A 17,692-nucleotide genomic window follows, 5' to 3' on the forward strand; every position below is an offset into this window, starting at 1 on the left:
GTAGAAATGTGCTAAGATGAAATAGTGCACAGCAAATAACAAAGATAGCTCTAATATGAGCAAAAGTTTTTATTTTCATTATGTATTTGAGTCTCTAAGAGCTGCACGAAAACAGTGACTCTTCTGTCATGTAAATGTCCAATTGCTTACCTTCCAAAAATAATAGACGGCAGAGTTATGGGCTCTCACATTCATCTGAATCAAAGTACAAAATTATGCAAATAACTTAGATGAAGCATAATCAGCAATGTAGCTCATTCACAATAACGTTTCAGTGAGTGTTGTAACAACACCTCGTTATTTCCCATCTTACATATTTCGAGTTTCCATCAAGTTGAGTTCATTCCAAATTTAGAGCCTTGATACGATTTTAGGGCCCATTTAACTTAAAAGCAAATCAGGACGCATACAAAAGTGGCCCCATCTAGAGGACTAATTCAGGCCTCGCACACGATTTCTTATTTCACTGGAATGTGATCACCTGAGTGTCATATTTCTCAAAATCCACGAACCAATAAGAACACCTTTCATTTCCTGAATTATGCCAGAGACATAAGCATTTGCTAAAAAAAAACCCTCCTCAGATGTCTCAGTAATCGCAAAAAAAAATGCATGCATGCAGACATTAACTAAAGGACTTGGTCGCCCACACACGGGGATGGAAAGCGGATGGTTCCTTCGAGCTGTTTTCGTCTTACCATGGCTCGGTTTCTCCAAAACACAACACACACCTGCCCCAGGTGTGTCCTGCCTCCGATCGAGTCCAGCCGACGGACACACGCTCCTCACCTTTCTGCGCCACGGTGCCCACGGCGCGCGCTTCTTGTATTTCACCAAGTGGTCTGACGACCTGCGGCTGGCACGCTGCGAAATCTATTCAAATCCAGATAGCACCGGAGGATACCGGGCCTTTTGCAACAGAAATGTGACCTGGGATGAAGAACTTGTTAAGAAGTTTAACATCAGTGGGTTGCTGTTCGCAGACTCTCCGTGCGCACTCGGACCTTCCGTAGGTCCCACACCGGAGCTCACCGGGCGGAGAAGGGCTGACGAGACAGAGACAAAAACCCGGAGGAAACGGTCCTGGATATTTCCAGGCACGTTATGGTGTGGCACTGGAAGCAAAGCGGCCGGATACGAGCAACTGGGTGAGGATGTTGAATTGATTGATGCATTTAAACACGGGGTTGATGTTTTTTTTTTATATATATATATATATATATATATATATATATATATATATATATATATATATATATATATATATATATATATATATATATATATATTAGTTTTTTTCTGTTTTTATTTCTCAGATAGTCCACATTAAGTTTGTTTGTTTTACATTGTTTGAGACATTGCAGCTTTTGTCTTCTGCCTCTGGTCCTGCTCCGCATCTCCAGAACCAGAACCAAAGTTTTGAGAAGCGGCGTTCAGCAAATCTGGAACAAACTTCCAGAAAACTGCAAAACTGCTTATCAGTTTTGAGTTCCTTTAAAATCTGCCCCGAAAACCCGGCTGTTCAGAGTTGCTTTTGAAACATAACCATAAAACATTAATCAATAATCTGATGTGTAATGCAAAAATGTAATGTTGGTAAGGGAAAAGAGTGCAAGGCAACAAACAGCACAGCTATTCTCTCCCTACAAATGTTATTTTATTTTAATTGTTTTCTTCCAATTTTGTCACATTCCGAAGGTAAATTGAGCTAAATTTAGGGCACTCCCAGCACCAAGCCAATGAAAAGTGGCAAAAGACTTTATTCTGGGGTGGAGGTTCACCTTACGGCATATGGCCCAGTCAAAGTCCAGATACATGCAAAATGGGGAATTTGACTGTGGCAACACTTGAAAATGAATGTCCACTTTCTCTCCATGTGCATTCTTACTGAGCATGAGCTGATTTACAAAAACAAAAAAATAAAAATACGCATTTTCTAGAGTCGCAGCTGTAATAAGGCCACAAGGTGGCGATAATAAGTTCTGATTCAGAGGGTCTGAGTGCAAATGGACACCAACCCATCTGTCCATCCGTCCGTCTGTCCATTCATTCATTCATTCTTTTAATAAAAGTTATCAATCCTTAAATGAAAAGGACGGGAAAAATATGTCCCAGATAATATCTATCCTTTTCATTTCCCAACGTGACAAAATTTGAAAAGGGAGTATTTGAAAATCATAGTGGATATTCTCATGTTTTAAAAGAGAAATCAAATATCCTGGTAAAGCATTGTTGATCCAGTTACCTCAGTGATTTTTCCCCCCCACCTTAGACATGTTGGGTTTATTTGAAAACTGCTGCCTCCCACCTCAAAATCAATTTGAATTAAAAAACTGAGCTCAGATCTTGAACTTTCTTCATGCAAGCAGCCTTTGACATCAAGGTCGCGCTCTCGTTCGCAGGCATGTTCGAGAGAGCAGATAAGTGTTGCCGTGAACACGACCACTGCTCAGACATCATTCCGGCTTTCACAGTGAATTATGGAGTCTTCAACCCCAATTTCTTCACAGTCTCACACTGCGAGTGTGACCAAAGGTGAGCCTCGGCATGCACCATTTAAAGTGAGTCTGGATTTCATACATGTGTGCCTTCCAGGAAAACTCCTGCAAGCAGTAAATTATATCCCTTATACTGCTCTGGCAGAACACAGAGATGCTTTGAGGCAACACTTTTGCAAGTTTTATGGCTTTACATCCTCATATTTCAATTCTGGAATGTGCTATATGATTTCTCTTGATGTCAAAAAAATTGAAACACACTTCAAACACACTGCTAAAAATCTGGAGATGTTTTTCTATTATCAAATTAGCTTCATGGCAACCAGTCTGAAGGCAAAAATTTTCTTTCAAGAGTGAACATGTTTTCTATAATGTCAGTCATTCAATGGGCATTCCTTTCTTTCCATCCATTCCCTTATTTATGTATTTTTTTTTTTGCAGTGATGGAGATGGCTATTTTATTCTGACATCACATCTAATGTTGACATCTGCATCACATCATTCTTCTACTTTTCTCATGTCAGTTTTTCAGATAGCAGGTTATTATTTCGCTCAAGCAAGAATGATCTCAGAAACAGAATAAAACAAGGCAGCAGTAAGGAGCTCTTATTTGAGCGACCGAATATTTTGTTAACCTTTGCCTGCTCTCCATTTGTCAGGTTTCGACAGTGCCTTCTGGGCATGAATGACAGCATTTCAAGTATGGTGGGCTACAGCTTCTTCAACATCCTGAAGGTTCCCTGCTTTGAGCTGAAGCAGCTGAAGCACTGCACACAGATGTACTGGTGGGGAATGTAAGGGAGGCAGACGCACTGACGCTTTTGCTTTGACTTCATATTTATAGGCAGAACATTTGCTTTCAAGAAAAACAGGAATTTTCTTCATGGATATGTAGAACTTCTTACTAATTAAACTCCAAATTTTAACCAAGTTTTTACTCTGCAGGCATATCTTGGTCTCAAGAAGAGTCAAAAAATTTGAAATGTTTAAAAGTCAAAGAAGTAATGGTCAGAAGGAATCTTTTTAGAATATAAAACAAACATTAAAATTACACGGATTTTTAAAATAAGTTTGCATCGTAATTGGTACATCAGGTTTTGGCTTTTAGGCGTCATGTATTAATAATGACTTTATGTTTTACTCACACTGTGACACAGCACTGTATAGTATTTTCCCCAAACTCACTACAATAAATAACCAGAATTTAATTTCTGTCTTCTTTTTTTTAAGTAATAAAAATAGGACAAAGATCAAATCTTTACAATGAGGGGATGGTTGCAATTTCTTGGAAGCAATGTTCTATACTGTGGAACAAAATATCAAGCAAGTCATTTCAAAAAGTACACTGATATCAGAAAAAAGAACACACTGAGCCATTTTGAGATACATCTTGTAGCATTACTGTTATTTGGTTGAAGAAACTCTTGGGGTGAAAGTCTTCCTTATTACCCTTTAATATCAAAACACTGTGGGGTTCTGTAATATTATCTGTCACAAGTATTAGGAGGCACTGCGGATGACCCAAAGAGCCACAGCATTGTAGTTTAGACAGTGAGCCTCCTTCCAGTTTGTGCTGTAGACATTTGAGTCATTACTGCCTGAGTTGTGGGTGCATTATTCCATATTCCTCTTATGGTACTACCTTTCTTTCCCATATCAAGAGGAACAGTAGAGACTTGTCGTATGTGTGGGTGTATATTGTATAATGTTGGGTTGATTTTTACCTCTTCTTTTACTAATATGTGAAACAACAGAAGCTCCTCCACCAGAGGGCGAAATAAACACGGGTGTCAAAAATGTTGCAGTATGGTGGGTTTTACTCCATATCCAGAGGTTATTAGTCCTCGAAGCAGGTTTACTCCCTACTTTTCCTCTTGCTGAATGTCTTCCTCCCTTCTCTCTTGAATATATCCTGTCTAAAAAGGGCAAATAAAGACCACTAGATCAGAAATTTGCACAGCAATCGGCTGTGCCTGCTTTCAGAAATTGCACAGTATCCTTTTTTACATTCCTGACCAATGATTGTAAGCTGTATAATTTGTTGCGATTTTAATGTTAAGCTGCATTATTGCTGCTGTGAGATTGTACTTTAACCTTAGTTAAGTTTTTAGCTTATTTTTAGTTCATGTTGCCCCGTGGCTCTGGAGACCATTATTTTGCACCTCTGTATGCTGTGTATATTACTGAAATTAAATCTGATTTGACTAGACATACAAAAATATCTTTGAAAAACAAGTACATTTGGCATTATTAGGATGACAAAGTGGATTTATCCACCTAAGTGTTTCCATTTCTAAATTAGTGCTGTTGCTTCTTTAGTTTTTTTAATCTGTCTAATTGAAGTGAAGCAGCTAAAATATAATATTTTTATTTCATGGCCTAACTCTGTGCATGTTTTCTCTCAATAGGTGCAAAAAGGCCAGTGAGGCTCCTTATGCCATCTTCAAAAGCCCCCAACCTTACAACAGCTCTGATGTTACAGGCAAACATGTTCACACAGACAGCAAGAATTTGACAAGCAGTAAAGAGCAGCATTTATCTGAGAAGCCTGCGTCTAAACCTCAGAGGAAGGCACAGCAATCTAAACGTAGATGTGGCCTCAGAGACCCACCTAGAGGAGATACGTTTCACCGCAGAAGGACAAAGGGCAATGGATGCAAAAGGCAAAAAAATCTCTCTAGAGAAGGACCTTCACAAAAGCCCAAAACAGTCAAAAAGGTACATATAGGCGAAAAAATTAAGAAAAGAAGAAAGGACTTTTCTGGTCTTTTACAGAAAAGTAGCATTCCACCAGCCATCCCTACAACTGCCTCGACACAAATATCACCCAAAGCAATACCTTCACATTTTTCAGCGTTAACGAAGAGCCTGAATTTTCCGGAAGACTTGAAAAAAGTCAAAGGAGTAACCAAACAAGCAAAAAGTAAAAAGAAAGCCCCAAAGCACAGTAAATGCTGTGGATCCAGTATGTCTGTGAGCAGTGATATTCCTCGCTTGCACTGTAAAATCTGTGTAAAACAAACAGCAACTCCCACAACAACCGTTAAGCCGACAAATACATATGCAGGGGGACGACCAGTCAATCATAAGAGAACACGTTTGAAATATAAAGCAGGAACACCCGGCCAGGAAACTCTAGCAACTATTTGGAGTGCAGCTACGGTTGCAACACCCATTACAAGAGAACAAAAGATGATGGCCTCTCTTCATAAAAAGGACAAACCACAAAAGCATCTATTGTGGAAGCAGGCAGGTCAGCAGCCCTTGGGTCATACTACCACCCAAAGGGTCCGTGCAGAGAACATCCTGGTACAAAATGATGGGAAACGTAATGTGACAGGTGAGTGAATGTGGTTACACTCCCAGAAGTTTTGAAGCAAAAGGATGGCCTGCTCACACGCAGCAATTAGACCAATATCAATTTCTGCTTCTCTTTGTGGTGAATATAAATATTGTTCAATTCTTATTTCTTTTCGGGAGCTTTTTGCACAATTTTCTTACTAAATCCCCAAATTGAAATGCCATTTGGTGGTTCGGCTTTTAATAGTCTCTCGGAAATTCAAATTAACTAGTTCAGCTGCGAATATTTTATGTCGGATTTGGTTGTGACATTACTATGTATAACTTTTGTTTTGATATTTTCTTGTCTGTTTGGTAGGCATATGGCTTATAAGGAATCCTCAGTGAAAGATGACATGACAGTTTTAGCTTTTTACTGGAAAATACTAATGTCTGGCTGTTTGGCCGAATGAAAACTACAACTAATATTCGTTTGAAATGTTTTACTTTCAAAGATTACTTTCATTCTGACAAACAAGCCTTGTTGGAATGCATATTCTAATTTACATGTACATGTACATGTACATATATACCCCCAGTAATATTTGATTAAATTTCTTTGAGCAAGAACCTCTTGAGTTTTTGTAGCCGTCAGCAAGCTGCAGAATTCTGGACAGATATTTGACAAGTCTTCTTGGTTCTGCTAAACACTCTTCTCATTGTGATCAAATACATAGTTTGTATCTTTTCTGAACAAATCTTTTATTTAAAAAAATCTTTGGCGCCATGTGGAGAGTTGCAAATATGTTTCATGCTTTAGGATGTCACATTTGGAGCAGGCGCTTCTTTCTTGGACAACAACAACCCCTTTGTACATGCTAATGCTAACTAGCTTTTCTATGTTCCATCTTCCATTTTTTTATAGTCTTAAGAATTTGTGGTTTCTACATTGTTCCTGAACCTCCTAGGAAATTTCCTTTTGTAGTTGAGTGAAAGTTTGGATCAGACGGTTGAAACTTCGTTTAAAGATACTTGTTCGTTTTGGCGTCATCAGATAATGAACTCCTGTGCCGAAGCCTCAAACATCTGGATGATTGTAAATTTAAAATTCCACCTTTGGAGAAGAAATATAATCTGACAAACATGGAGTCCAAGACAGCCTATCATTGTGACTGCACAAGCCGGTAATAATGTTTCTTTCACTCTCAGTTATATTCCATGTTTTTATTCACATTCCCAAATGGTGATGTGTGAATTTATTGATGCTTGTGAATTTGTCAAATCTCATACAAGACAAACAATCTTGCTTGGGTTTTCCTGATTCCGCAGTTTGGCAGTTCAAATCAGAAATGTAAAGAAACCAAGTCCTCTTCACTCTCTCTTGAGGGATTTTGTTTCTCGAGACTGCTTTACTCTGCCAAAGGAGAATAAATGTAATCGCACAAAGAGGTACCAAACTTTAAAGTGCTTGTCTGAGCTACGTATCTTGTCTGAAGCCTACACACAGATTGTCTGTAGAACTAGTTATAAGACTGATTTCACTAGTTGATATTTTTTTATGTTTCCCTTCTAGATGTTCTGGAGGTTTCACTAAAGCCTCTGAACTACATCAAGCACTTAAGAAGAGAGAAGAAGAAAAAGACTCTGTCGCGATGAGATTTTCAACTAGTGGCAGGAAAAAAAGGATTCCTCTATGTCTTCATAAGTATTGCCTAAGGCTGCAGTTGAGAGCGGATATCATGGCGCAGCTCAAATAAATATAGACTGAGCTCTGTGCAGTAACTAGGCTGCTTAAGAGCTTCATCATCTTTCATGGAGAACTATTTTTTGAAGATGAATTCATCTTTCGCTACCAAAAGAAACAAGTTTTGACATGAATGTGCTTCATGCAATTCCCTTATTTTTCCCTGCTCACAGAAATGCCTTCTTTGGTTTATCAGAAAAAAATAAATGACCCAGTATTTTTTGCACAAGTCTGAGAGTGTGCCTGCTGTAAAGGTTGATAACATGGAGGGTTGGAAAACTTCTTACTTCTTAACCACAGTTTGTGGTGTGGTGCATCTTGTCACTTGAAATCTTCTGCATATTACTGTCCAATTGTGTGAAGTTTTATATGTCAATCCATCAGAAATAGAGCAGCTTCAAAGACAATTCCTGGTCTCTGTACCTTGGAGAACTGGCTGCTGAGCAGATACGTCCAGTGTGAATTTGTTAGTACAAAATATGAAGGGCATACTATCTTTGATTAGCACCTCTGATGCGTATGGAATGCCAGAGTGGCCGAATGATTTGAATGGGCAACAGGCCAATGATTTGCAAACAACACATATTTTACACATGACAGAAATTGAAAAAGTAAGAAAAAAAAATTGACCTCACTGGACATAGGCAAACTGTCCTTGTTTGTTATTCTGGATGTCTGTCACTTTAATGTCTCAGAACATTAAACCAATTTATATATTAGCCAAAGACAATAGAAGTTGAACAAGTTGTACATTTATAAGGAAGAAAAAAAAAATCAAACTGACATGGTGGAAAGTGATTGCCCACTAAACCTACTAACCTACAAAAAGAAAATCAGGAAGGGGGAAAATTTCACACGTGTGTATTCTTTACAATTATTTGTTGGTCAAATAGGAATTATTAAGCTTCTTCTGTCAGCATTTTTCACAACTCACATCTGTGGAAATCCATCAATTTTCCGATTTGATCAGAAAGTATTTTCTTAATTCGGAAAAAATAAATAAATAGACAAATAATGAAAACCTCATACTGAGTCATGTGTATGAATGAGCTCATGAATTTTTGACAGCTATTCTTCTGGCGCGATGCATGCTGGGAGCCGTCAGTTGGCCTTGGAAACATGGCCTGGTGACTCCCGTTATCTCCTCCAGGCTCTGACACAGCGGCTTGGCCGGGACCGGAGCTGTCTGCGAGCACGTTTTGAACGTGAAATGAGATCGCCAGAGATGCAGTTTGGGCCCTGAATGGACTGTTGTGCAAAAAGCGACGCGGTAGCTGGCTTTAGCGCGAGTGTCACGCCCACCGTGGTCGGTAACGTTAAAACGGTACCGTACGGTAAGCTAGCTCAGCTCCGGCTACCCAAGGCAACCCAGGCAAAAAGCAGCGGCTAGCGCGGCAGGGATGTAGTGTGGAGCGGGGCTGCCGGCGCTGGTTGCTCGCTGTCGGGTTGTCGTGTGTTGGGGTTCCTCCCAGTCTGCTCCGCCAGACTCCGCCGTCAGATAAGACTGCGACAGTTAAGGCAGTTATGTTGTTGTAGGTGGTTAGCAGGCTGTCTGGGGCGTTTCTGACTTTCTGCCACTGAATGTTTAATGTTTGCCTCTTTCGGCATCACTGTCGGAGGAGAGAGTGATGGGCTCCGGGGCTGTGGACTCGTCCCAGTGGCTTTCGGTGAAGGAGGAGACGATATTTCTCCATGACGGACTCATACGGGTCACGGATCTGGCCGAGCTGCCCAGTGAGATCGGAGTGTCGGAACAGGGAGACACTGAGCAGGAGGTGGGTGAAAGCCGTCTCTCTCTCATAGCATGTACCACACGATTATAAATAGAGCCGTTCCCACGCAGAGGGTCTGGGGAGAGATCTTTTCGTTTATTAGCTTGTACAGTGATTTAGTCTCAGGGATCACAGCAGCACCGACGTTTGCAAGTTTTCTGCTTTGCTTGTTATCGACTCACTGTCAGAGCCCAACTGTTTCCCTCCTGCTTTCAAAGTAAAAGCTTTACCGCAATCGCGAATGTGGTTGTGTAACATTAGTCTTAAACTTACCAAGCATCTTACATTTCAGTACATTTTTAGGAAGATCAAGTTATTTTGTCCTTCTTAAACTCTTCAAAGGATCCACGTAAAGTAAAATATTAAATGGTGACTATTGCCTTCTATAAGAGTGTAATATATATATACAAAACATGTTTTGTTTTAATTTCATTTCGCTTGTCTTCCACACCTTTACTCCTAATACCTACTCGAGTTAGTTACTTAGTTGAGAGTAGATGGATAAATGGAGTTGTTTATTATGTCTGGTAAAATGCCGACCTGATTTTCTTTTGAATCAAACCCGGATATTGTCTTAGGGTTAAATTCGTCCAACTTTGGAATGATGACTATTGAAACTTCCAGCTGCAGTAACAATGTATATTTACAGCCTCGATGCTTCAGTGTGTAAGCTTCTTAATATATAATCGTGTGCTTGTGCTGCCTCTCTTATTGTAAAGGGCATGATGTCACATGTTTATGAGCCTGATGTCTGGTCTTTGTATGCTGCCACAGGATTTCAAGCTGGATAATAGCTTGAAATTCATTAAAAAAAGAAGATATTTTAGCATTTGTTCATTGTGCAATCAACAAATCTTATCAACTTGTTCATCCCTTTATATATTTAGTCTGTCATGTAATCACAACATATTATTTTATTCCCCCACACCCCTGGAATTGGTCATTTAACTTGTGATATAATTAATCTGTTTGTCATTTGTTTTCCTTAATTTCAATGTAATACTAGTGTCAGACTGAGCACACACAACGGATAACATGCTGTGGTTTTTGTTCAAGTTACATGAATGCCAGAACCATAGATGAGCTGTGTACCTGTTTGAAGCTTTTGTGCAGATATATATTTATAGGCATTGTGGCCTTGACCCGTTGCATCGTCCTTGAACAGTGGCCCTCAAAGTGTTAAGTAGAAGTACCACCTCACTAAATACCACATTAGTGTCAAATAGAAATTACAAGTAGGAAAGATGAACAAGAAAACATCACAAGTCAGAGTTCATGAAACAGACGTTTTCTCACCAACCTGGACCTCAAAATTCACTACGGCTGCTGCGAGTTTAAAATGACGGTGAAAACTGCCATTAAAATTTTTTTACCACATTGAATTGAATCAGAAGCTTGGCCTAAGGTGGATTCGTATTTTAATAGCTGTTTGAGTTTGTTAGCTTTCCATTACAGTTCATTTACTTGGGAATAATTTCTCATCTGAGTTCGACTAAAGCCAGCTCAAAGCAGAGCAGGTGGTACTTGCACCACCCTTTTTTAAAAATTATGGGCTTACAACACTTTGCAGATATATTTATGACATCTCTTCTATTAAATTATTCAATATCCATGTAGCATACAGCATGGTTTATCCATCTGAGGTGGATGTATTGGAGACAGAACATTGTTAGAGGAGCGGTGCAGCATTATGTTTACATCAGTGCCAATTACAATGCATTTGTATGATATCTGATCAGCTCATAGATACAGCAGTTCAAAACTGTTCACATGTAAGCTACATTTCTGGTTCTTTGTCGTTAAGAGATTAGACAGCATATTTTCCCAGGCTGTTCAGTATGATGTGACCTCATGTAGAAAAATAAAAAAAACAATAGAGGTGGTTTATCCGTTTCATGTTATTATTATGAAATTCACTGCATATCTTGGTCCAGTGTCCATTTCTAAGGCTGGCTTAGTAATTTAGTTCCATTCCGTAGGTGTTGCAATTCTGGCTATTTTTATCTGACGCCGAGAACGAGTGGCAGCACTGTTTTCCAGACCAGGGTGGAGAAGGGCCAACATCCAGTGAAAGAGTATTACTGTAACATAAGAAGCAGTGCTGAAATTGAATCAATACAAATTGTGCCTGCTAAATGGTATAAATGGATTTTTTTTTTGTGGCCTATGATTCGTGTGCTGCAGAATGTAATCAATATGTGAAATGCTGCCTAAGTGCACATGAGGCACATTGTTTCACTTTTGATATGTTATACCTAATGATCTTTGCTTTCGCTGACCATTAGACCAAGGCACTGTAGTTACAAGACTTTTATTTCCTGGATATGATTCAACACTTTAGTCTGTACAGGGGAAAAAAAAGCATCTAGCAATTTAATTGCCTTAATTCTACAGTGTTACTTTAATTTCATTTACAACTACGTGAAAGATTTTTGATAAATAAAAAATGGTTTTGAAGAAAGAAGACGAGGCACACTTTACAACTCAAAAATTTGTAAATTTGACACACATTTATTTACAAATAATTACTATATTTATATGTATTTTTTACTATTTTGCTGTAGGTTCATAAGGTCTTTACATCTTCTCATTCTTATTGTACTTAAAGTCTAATTCTCTTCTTCAGATTCTTACTTTTGAGACAAAGAACCCCGTTGAGCTCGCAGAGCGTCTCCGTGCCGTCTGCGGGAATCAGAGCAATGCATACGCTCGTCTGCTGGAATACCGTCTCAACGCTCTGCGTGGCCTGTGGGCGGCGCAGAGGCAGCTGGCGCTGGAGGAGCAGCAGGACCGTGAGGGAACAGGAGGGGCTGATGAGGAGACCCTGGCCTTACTCAAAAGGCAAGGTCTCCTCCAGCAACCTGAGCAAGCTCCTTTCACTTCGCGTGTTGCCCTACTGCTGGTCTTCCCCCTGCTGCAGTCCCAGACTCGCAGCGACCCAGCACTCTGCGGTGTGACGGCAGAAGTACTGCTAGCCTGCCTCCGGGACTGCCAGCCGCTCAGCCTCAGCAAAGAACCTTCAGACTGTCTAAATGGCCTAGAGGGCTTGCTGTGCTCCTGGCTGGAAGATGAGCCCCAGGAGTCTGGCCAGGCTCAGTCTAAGGCTCGCTCACAGGTTCTTCACACACAGAGACAGCGGGAAAATGCGGCTGCTGCACTTGTGGCTCTTGCATGTGCCAGGTGAGTCAATAACATCTGTCCTTGTGGTCTTGAGGCCGCATTTCTTTCCATCTTTCTGATGACTTGTCAACATATATAGAACAACATAATCTGAAGGTTTATTTGAATCTATTTGTGTAGCACATTTTAGCATTGTATTTCAAGGCAGTTCAACATAAAAACAACATTTCGACAATTTTTGAAACTTTCATAATCATTACATTTTGTCAAATTCCATCATCAAAATCGTCAAATATATTGGTTGATGTTCCAGTTATTATGAATCAAAGGCATGTCTAAGCAAGATTGTTTTTAGCCTTGATTTAAAGGAACTCAATGTTTTGACTGTTTTATGTTTTGACTGTTTTATAGTTTTCTCGAAGTTTGTTCCAGGTTAGAGGAGCATTAAAACTGAAAGCTGCTTCTTCATGAGCACAATTTAATATTAAACTTCCTTACTTGTAGAAGCCTATCATTAACTTCACTCTGAAAAAAGTTGGTTATTATTAGCAACATTTTCTAAAATTATCATGAAACTTAATCTGATCAGGTCCTTTCCATTGCAAATGCCGTATGAACAATAACACTTAATTAAGGTTTTAAAAACTAAACAATTCATACATTTTTCCTTGCTTTTGAAAGTAGGAGGAAAAGTTAAATTAAGCTTAAACATGACCTAGTTTCCAGTAAGGTATTTTTGGTTTAAGCACACTTTTCTGCTCCCTGCAAATACAGACCAGTGTTCAGAATGAAAGCTCTTTGTATGATGCAAAATGCTCTGTCGGCTGACCTCTAACACTGATTAACTCCTAAAATGTTTTTCTCTTTTCTGTAGTTTCGATTAGTATTGTGTAAAAAACCCAACAGTAAATGTAATTCATGTATGGCTTTTTTGTTTGTTTTCTTTTTACACCAAAGAACAGATTGTGCTGTTTACATTTGTGTCTAAACTCTTTGCAACTGTTGGCGACAACCTATACAAGCCTGTCAAAACCAGAATGGTCCACTTTTTGTTTAGCCTCAGCTGAGGTTGAGAGTTATTTAGTGTCTGTTTTTTGTTGTGTGGAACCATCGAGCCATGCTCCCTTTATTTATCCTGAGTTGGGGCTAATCAAAGCACAAGCAGCTTTTCTCTTCCTGGTTAGGAAGTCACTAATAAATGAGGGTTAGGTAACCATGTGGGCTTCACTGCTATGTGGTTAATGAGCTTTTTGCATTGCAAGATGTGGACATTTTAATTCGGAAGAAGCATGTTTGTATGTGAGCTGTGACATAGCTAAACTCGGAATCATAACCATATGCCAGAGTCAACCTTTTTTTAAGAACCCGGTTTTGTAGGTGTTTGGCCAAATGCTGTGTTGTACATACAAATCAAATGTAGTTTTGTCCCCCGCTGCTATGCACACGTCATAGTAAAGATAAACGATAATAGTAAAGATAATTGTAAAGACATGTTATCATAAGATATACTTTTGTTTATATTAATGTAATGTTGCAGTTGCAAAGTTGCTACCTTTGCATAAATATTCTAATAGTTTGATGAACTACATGCGTGTGTTCAGTTAGATTTGTTTAGTTATTGTTTATCACAAGGCATGAAGCAGGTTTACACATTCAATACTAATGAGATTCATAGAGGACTATAATATCTTTTTTTCCTATTGGAAAAATTACTGAATAAAACAAGACATACAAAGGATTGAAAAATGTTCTGCATTGCTCATTCCCTTGTGTTTCATATTGGGTCCTGATATTTATATCAAACTATCTTGTAGGGGCTCTTTGAAGACCTTCATTCACACAGTTCATCTGCTGCAAAAACAAACTGACCTGGGGCATCTTCCTGTCTCAGATGTCCTTTACAGGTAGGGGGAAGCCATTTAGATTTTAGAAAAAAAAATAATTTGTCAAAATGTAACCACTGCATAACCTGTCCTGCACAAAGACTTCTGCTCCTTGAAGGAGGCCCAGGATCCCCATCCTGCCTCTTAGGGGGTAAGCACAGTGTGTCTTGGGGCTTTGAGGACATGCTGCCCACTCCTGACAATTCCACTGGAGGAGCAGAAAGTAAAGGTAAATCTAATTGTGTGGCCATTTTCTGGGCCCTTGTACTTTTGAATTTTTGGTCTGCCGATACAGATGGTAGCCAATTCCAATTTCTTCTTTTATATTCTGTATGTTTTTTTTTCTTTCTGTCTGGATAAAAAAAAAGTTGAACTGTTTTTTCAACATGGTTGTTATAAGATTTGTGACTCTCTGCATTACTGGAAATATGGTGAAATCCCTGTAAGGGCCTTAAGAAGCCATTTTGTGATTGATAATGATTTTTTTGCATTAGAACCAGAGGTGACATTACCTAATATGTGTGAAAAAGAGCTGCTAATCGCATAGTTTTTCAGTTTTCAGGTTTTTAGTATTATTTAAAAAAAAAGACATGACATTTTAAAATGCAGTCTGAATTGTATATTTGTGATATATGCACGGATTGATCAATAACGCCCCTTTTCATTCCTGTTGTTTTCCTCTTGTCTTGCAGACACAGACCTAGGGCGCTGTCTAGCCACAGATGGTCTATATCTGTATACCACTAATTCTTCTGGGAGAGGACTAAGCAAGCTTGGCTCTGGTTTACATGGAACATTGAGGTAATGTGACACTCATTGCACTGCATATTTTCGTCTACAGCAACATATTCACTTATGCATCACTGAAGGCAGTGATGGGGCCAATTTATGTCCTGGATGTTTTATAGACCCCTATGTAATGTGCACAGTCAAAAGTTAAATAATTTTAATGAGCTTGCTTTTGTAGCAAGTTACGACTTCTTTTCTCTGGTATGTGTTTGGAACTCGAAGAGCCATCAGCAAACTTCCAGCCAAAATATTGAGGAAGCACAAAACAAGCAAGTAATCCAGTACTATTCTGAAAATAGTACTAGATTACAGAATCAAGTTGTTGATTGATTCAGTCTGAGAAAACTAACTTGAGATGCAAAGAGACCAGGCCACATTGTTCCTTTTAAACCTCACAGTAGGGAATAATTGCAATAAACTTCATTGTCACAGTCTTGCAGCAGAGCTGACAATTAGCAACTCATGCTGTTCACTTGTCTACTGTAGCTGTCACCAGCATAGTACAGCATGACAGAGAGCTCACTGGCACTTTCCTCAAGATACCTCGCCACAATTGGTTCTTACTAAATAAAGTGGTTGTCTGTCAAATTAGTCACATTGACTGTACACATAAATAAATGTGAAGTAAATCTTTAGACTGAATTTTAGTGACTTCTTTGTTCACTAAGAAGTCACAAAATTTAATTTTGCTGAGAGCTTTTGCTATCACAGCTATTAGCAAGTTAAAAGTAGGATCACAAGTTGCCAGTCATTGCTGAGACCCCAATATTTTCAGTTTTCATTTCTGAGTTGTCACTTACACCGAACCACAGAGGATAAACTAAATTAAAAGTGTCAATTATTAGTTCTCTGAAAGTAATAACAGAAAATAGACTGATGCAGAAGACTTAAATGGCACTTTCCATTGTGACAAAAATACTCTCACATTTGAAGGATGTGAGCGCAAAGATGTGGTAGCGATGAACATAAACTCATTTTATTTGTGGCAAAAATGAAAAACAAACAAAAAGCAAGATAGTTTGATTTTAAAACTGTAAAGCCATCCTATGTTTCTGTTTTTCTAGATGGGTTCTTACAAAGCAAAAACATACTAAAAACAATAAAAATCACTAAATGTGCAGTAATGAATGTTCAGGATTTGCTTCATAGTGTGACGGTAGAGCGGGTGTCCCACATAAAAAGGCTGTGGTCTTCTAAGTATCCGTCCTGGGTTTGATTTCTGACCCTTACACCATTGTTGTATGTGTTCCCCCTGTTCTCTTGCTGCCCATTTCCTTTCTGGTTGCTGTCACTAAAGGCCCCTATAGTTCCAACCCCCCTGCAAAAAATCTTTAGTTTTGTTATCACGTGTATCAAGATTTTTCAACTTACTCAAATATTGTATCAATATGGTGAAACAGTAGTAGAAATAGTAACATGTTTGCGCAGGGGTTTTGTGTATTGTCGAAATGAAGAGTTGGAGCCTGGCTGGGTTGTGTTCAGCAGCAGTCGTCTCCTCCACCGTCCTTCTTCCTTTGATGCCAAGCCTCATCAGCTGTGCCAGGTTGTTGATCCCTTCACTCTACAGGTACTGCCTATTTTCAGTCTATTGCAAAGCAAATTTCTAAATGTCTTGAACAGATGCTGTAATTTCAATGTTTTGTTTTGCAGTAGTAAAAACATTAATATAATTTACAGTATCTGTTTGCCATGAATGTATTTTGTGAATGACCACACTGAAATAAAAGATGGAGAGCAGCATAAAAATAGAAAATCCTAGATGTATCTGATACCATTCTGTTTTTTTATTTATTTATTTTTTATTATATGTTCAGGTGTGCCAGATTGTGCCCATGCCAGCCCATCACTTCCCTGTGGGCAGCAGCATGACCACGCTGCATCTCTGCTCAGATGGAACTTATCTGTACTGGGTCTGGTCCCCAGCAAGTCTCAACGAAAAGACACAGAAAGGCCACTCTGTCTTCATGGATGTTTTTCATCTGTCGGTGAGGTCTATGTACCCTGCAGTATAATCTGAGCTGTTTCATTTTTTTTAAAATTCCTTAATTCATGTTGGTGTTCTTTATCCTCTCCATGGCACAGACACAGACAGGGTTGTGTGTTGCAGACATCCTGCAAGAGAGAGTTATTCTAACTCGCAAAGAGGGCGAGTCTTCCAAGTGCTTGAATGAACTTCTCTTGAGTCGAATGTCACGGTTCCGGGCCTCCCATTCTGCCACATTGGCTGCTCTCACAGGCTCTGCAATCACCAACACTGTCAAAGAGGAACAGTCTGGTAATGACAGATAATCTACCACAGTTGTCTAATACATAACAAATGATGTAACATTTAGTTTCAATAATTTTTTTCCCTGTGATCATAAACTGCATCTAATGTGATCATTCCCTGCATCTAATTCTTCTGCAGCTGTAAACACTAGCTGTGGCCTCCCTCTGAAGACGCTGAGAAAGACCCCAATGTATGTGTGTGGCACCTACCTAGTAATGCTTGTTTCGCCTCCCGGTGTGTCTGGGAGTTCTGCCACTCGTTCCCTATTCGGAGGCACCAGCAGCCTGTCTTCTCTAAAAAGTAAGCACGAAACTTCAATTTGAGTGTTTTTTTTTTCT

The 17,692-nt window shown here is 39.2% G+C and overlaps 2 protein-coding genes across 4 annotated transcripts in view; both read left to right on the plus strand.

Annotated features, from left to right (window-relative positions):
* Positions 1 to 637: 637 nt before the first annotated feature.
* LOC129372978 (group 3 secretory phospholipase A2-like) lies at positions 638 to 7,535 on the plus strand. 2 transcript variants are annotated; one of them, XM_055050623.1, is made up of 6 exons: positions 638 to 1,148; positions 2,403 to 2,535; positions 3,158 to 3,292; positions 4,907 to 5,838; positions 6,832 to 6,961; positions 7,107 to 7,341. In XM_055050623.1, the coding sequence occupies exons 1-6, from the start codon at positions 659 to 661 to the stop codon at positions 7,324 to 7,326; spliced, it is 2,040 nt and encodes a 679-aa protein (XP_054906598.1). In that variant the 5' UTR covers positions 638 to 658; the 3' UTR covers positions 7,327 to 7,341. The 2 variants fall into 2 exon arrangements, with proteins under 2 accessions (XP_054906598.1, XP_054906599.1); XM_055050624.1 differs by lacking the exons at positions 6,832 to 6,961; positions 7,107 to 7,341 and adding an exon at positions 7,351 to 7,535.
* A 1,092-nt stretch (positions 7,536 to 8,627) lies between these two features.
* The window catches only part of LOC129372924 (probable E3 ubiquitin-protein ligase HECTD4), a 37,146-nt gene continuing 28,081 nt past the window's right edge, over positions 8,628 to 17,692 (plus strand). For both annotated transcript variants that reach the window (XM_055050525.1, XM_055050526.1), the window contains exons 1-9: positions 8,628 to 9,296; positions 11,920 to 12,473; positions 14,228 to 14,317; positions 14,398 to 14,525; positions 14,989 to 15,097; positions 16,514 to 16,652; positions 16,900 to 17,070; positions 17,168 to 17,360; positions 17,493 to 17,654. In XM_055050525.1, the coding sequence (XP_054906500.1) occupies positions 9,150 to 9,296; positions 11,920 to 12,473; positions 14,228 to 14,317; positions 14,398 to 14,525; positions 14,989 to 15,097; positions 16,514 to 16,652; positions 16,900 to 17,070; positions 17,168 to 17,360; positions 17,493 to 17,654 (1,693 nt within the window). In that variant the 5' untranslated portion in view covers positions 8,628 to 9,149. The remainder of the gene's footprint in view (positions 9,297 to 11,919; positions 12,474 to 14,227; positions 14,318 to 14,397; positions 14,526 to 14,988; positions 15,098 to 16,513; positions 16,653 to 16,899; positions 17,071 to 17,167; positions 17,361 to 17,492; positions 17,655 to 17,692) is intronic.

This window comes from Poeciliopsis prolifica, unplaced genomic scaffold, assembly GCF_027474105.1.
Source record: "Poeciliopsis prolifica strain line A6 unplaced genomic scaffold, Auburn_PproV2 SCAFFOLD031, whole genome shotgun sequence".
Taxonomy (NCBI): domain Eukaryota; kingdom Metazoa; phylum Chordata; class Actinopteri; order Cyprinodontiformes; family Poeciliidae; genus Poeciliopsis; species Poeciliopsis prolifica.

Coding starts and splice junctions, on each gene's coding strand:
- LOC129372978 (XM_055050623.1), top strand. CDS start 659: ATGGAAAGCGGATGGTTCCTTCGAGCTGTTTTCGTCTTACCATGGCTC. Junction 1,149..2,402: donor GGCCGGATACGAGCAACTGG/GTGAGGATGTTG, acceptor TCTCGTTCGCAG/GCATGTTCGAGAGAGCAGAT. Junction 5,839..6,831: donor TGGGAAACGTAATGTGACAG/GTGAGTGAATGT, acceptor TGGCGTCATCAG/ATAATGAACTCCTGTGCCGA.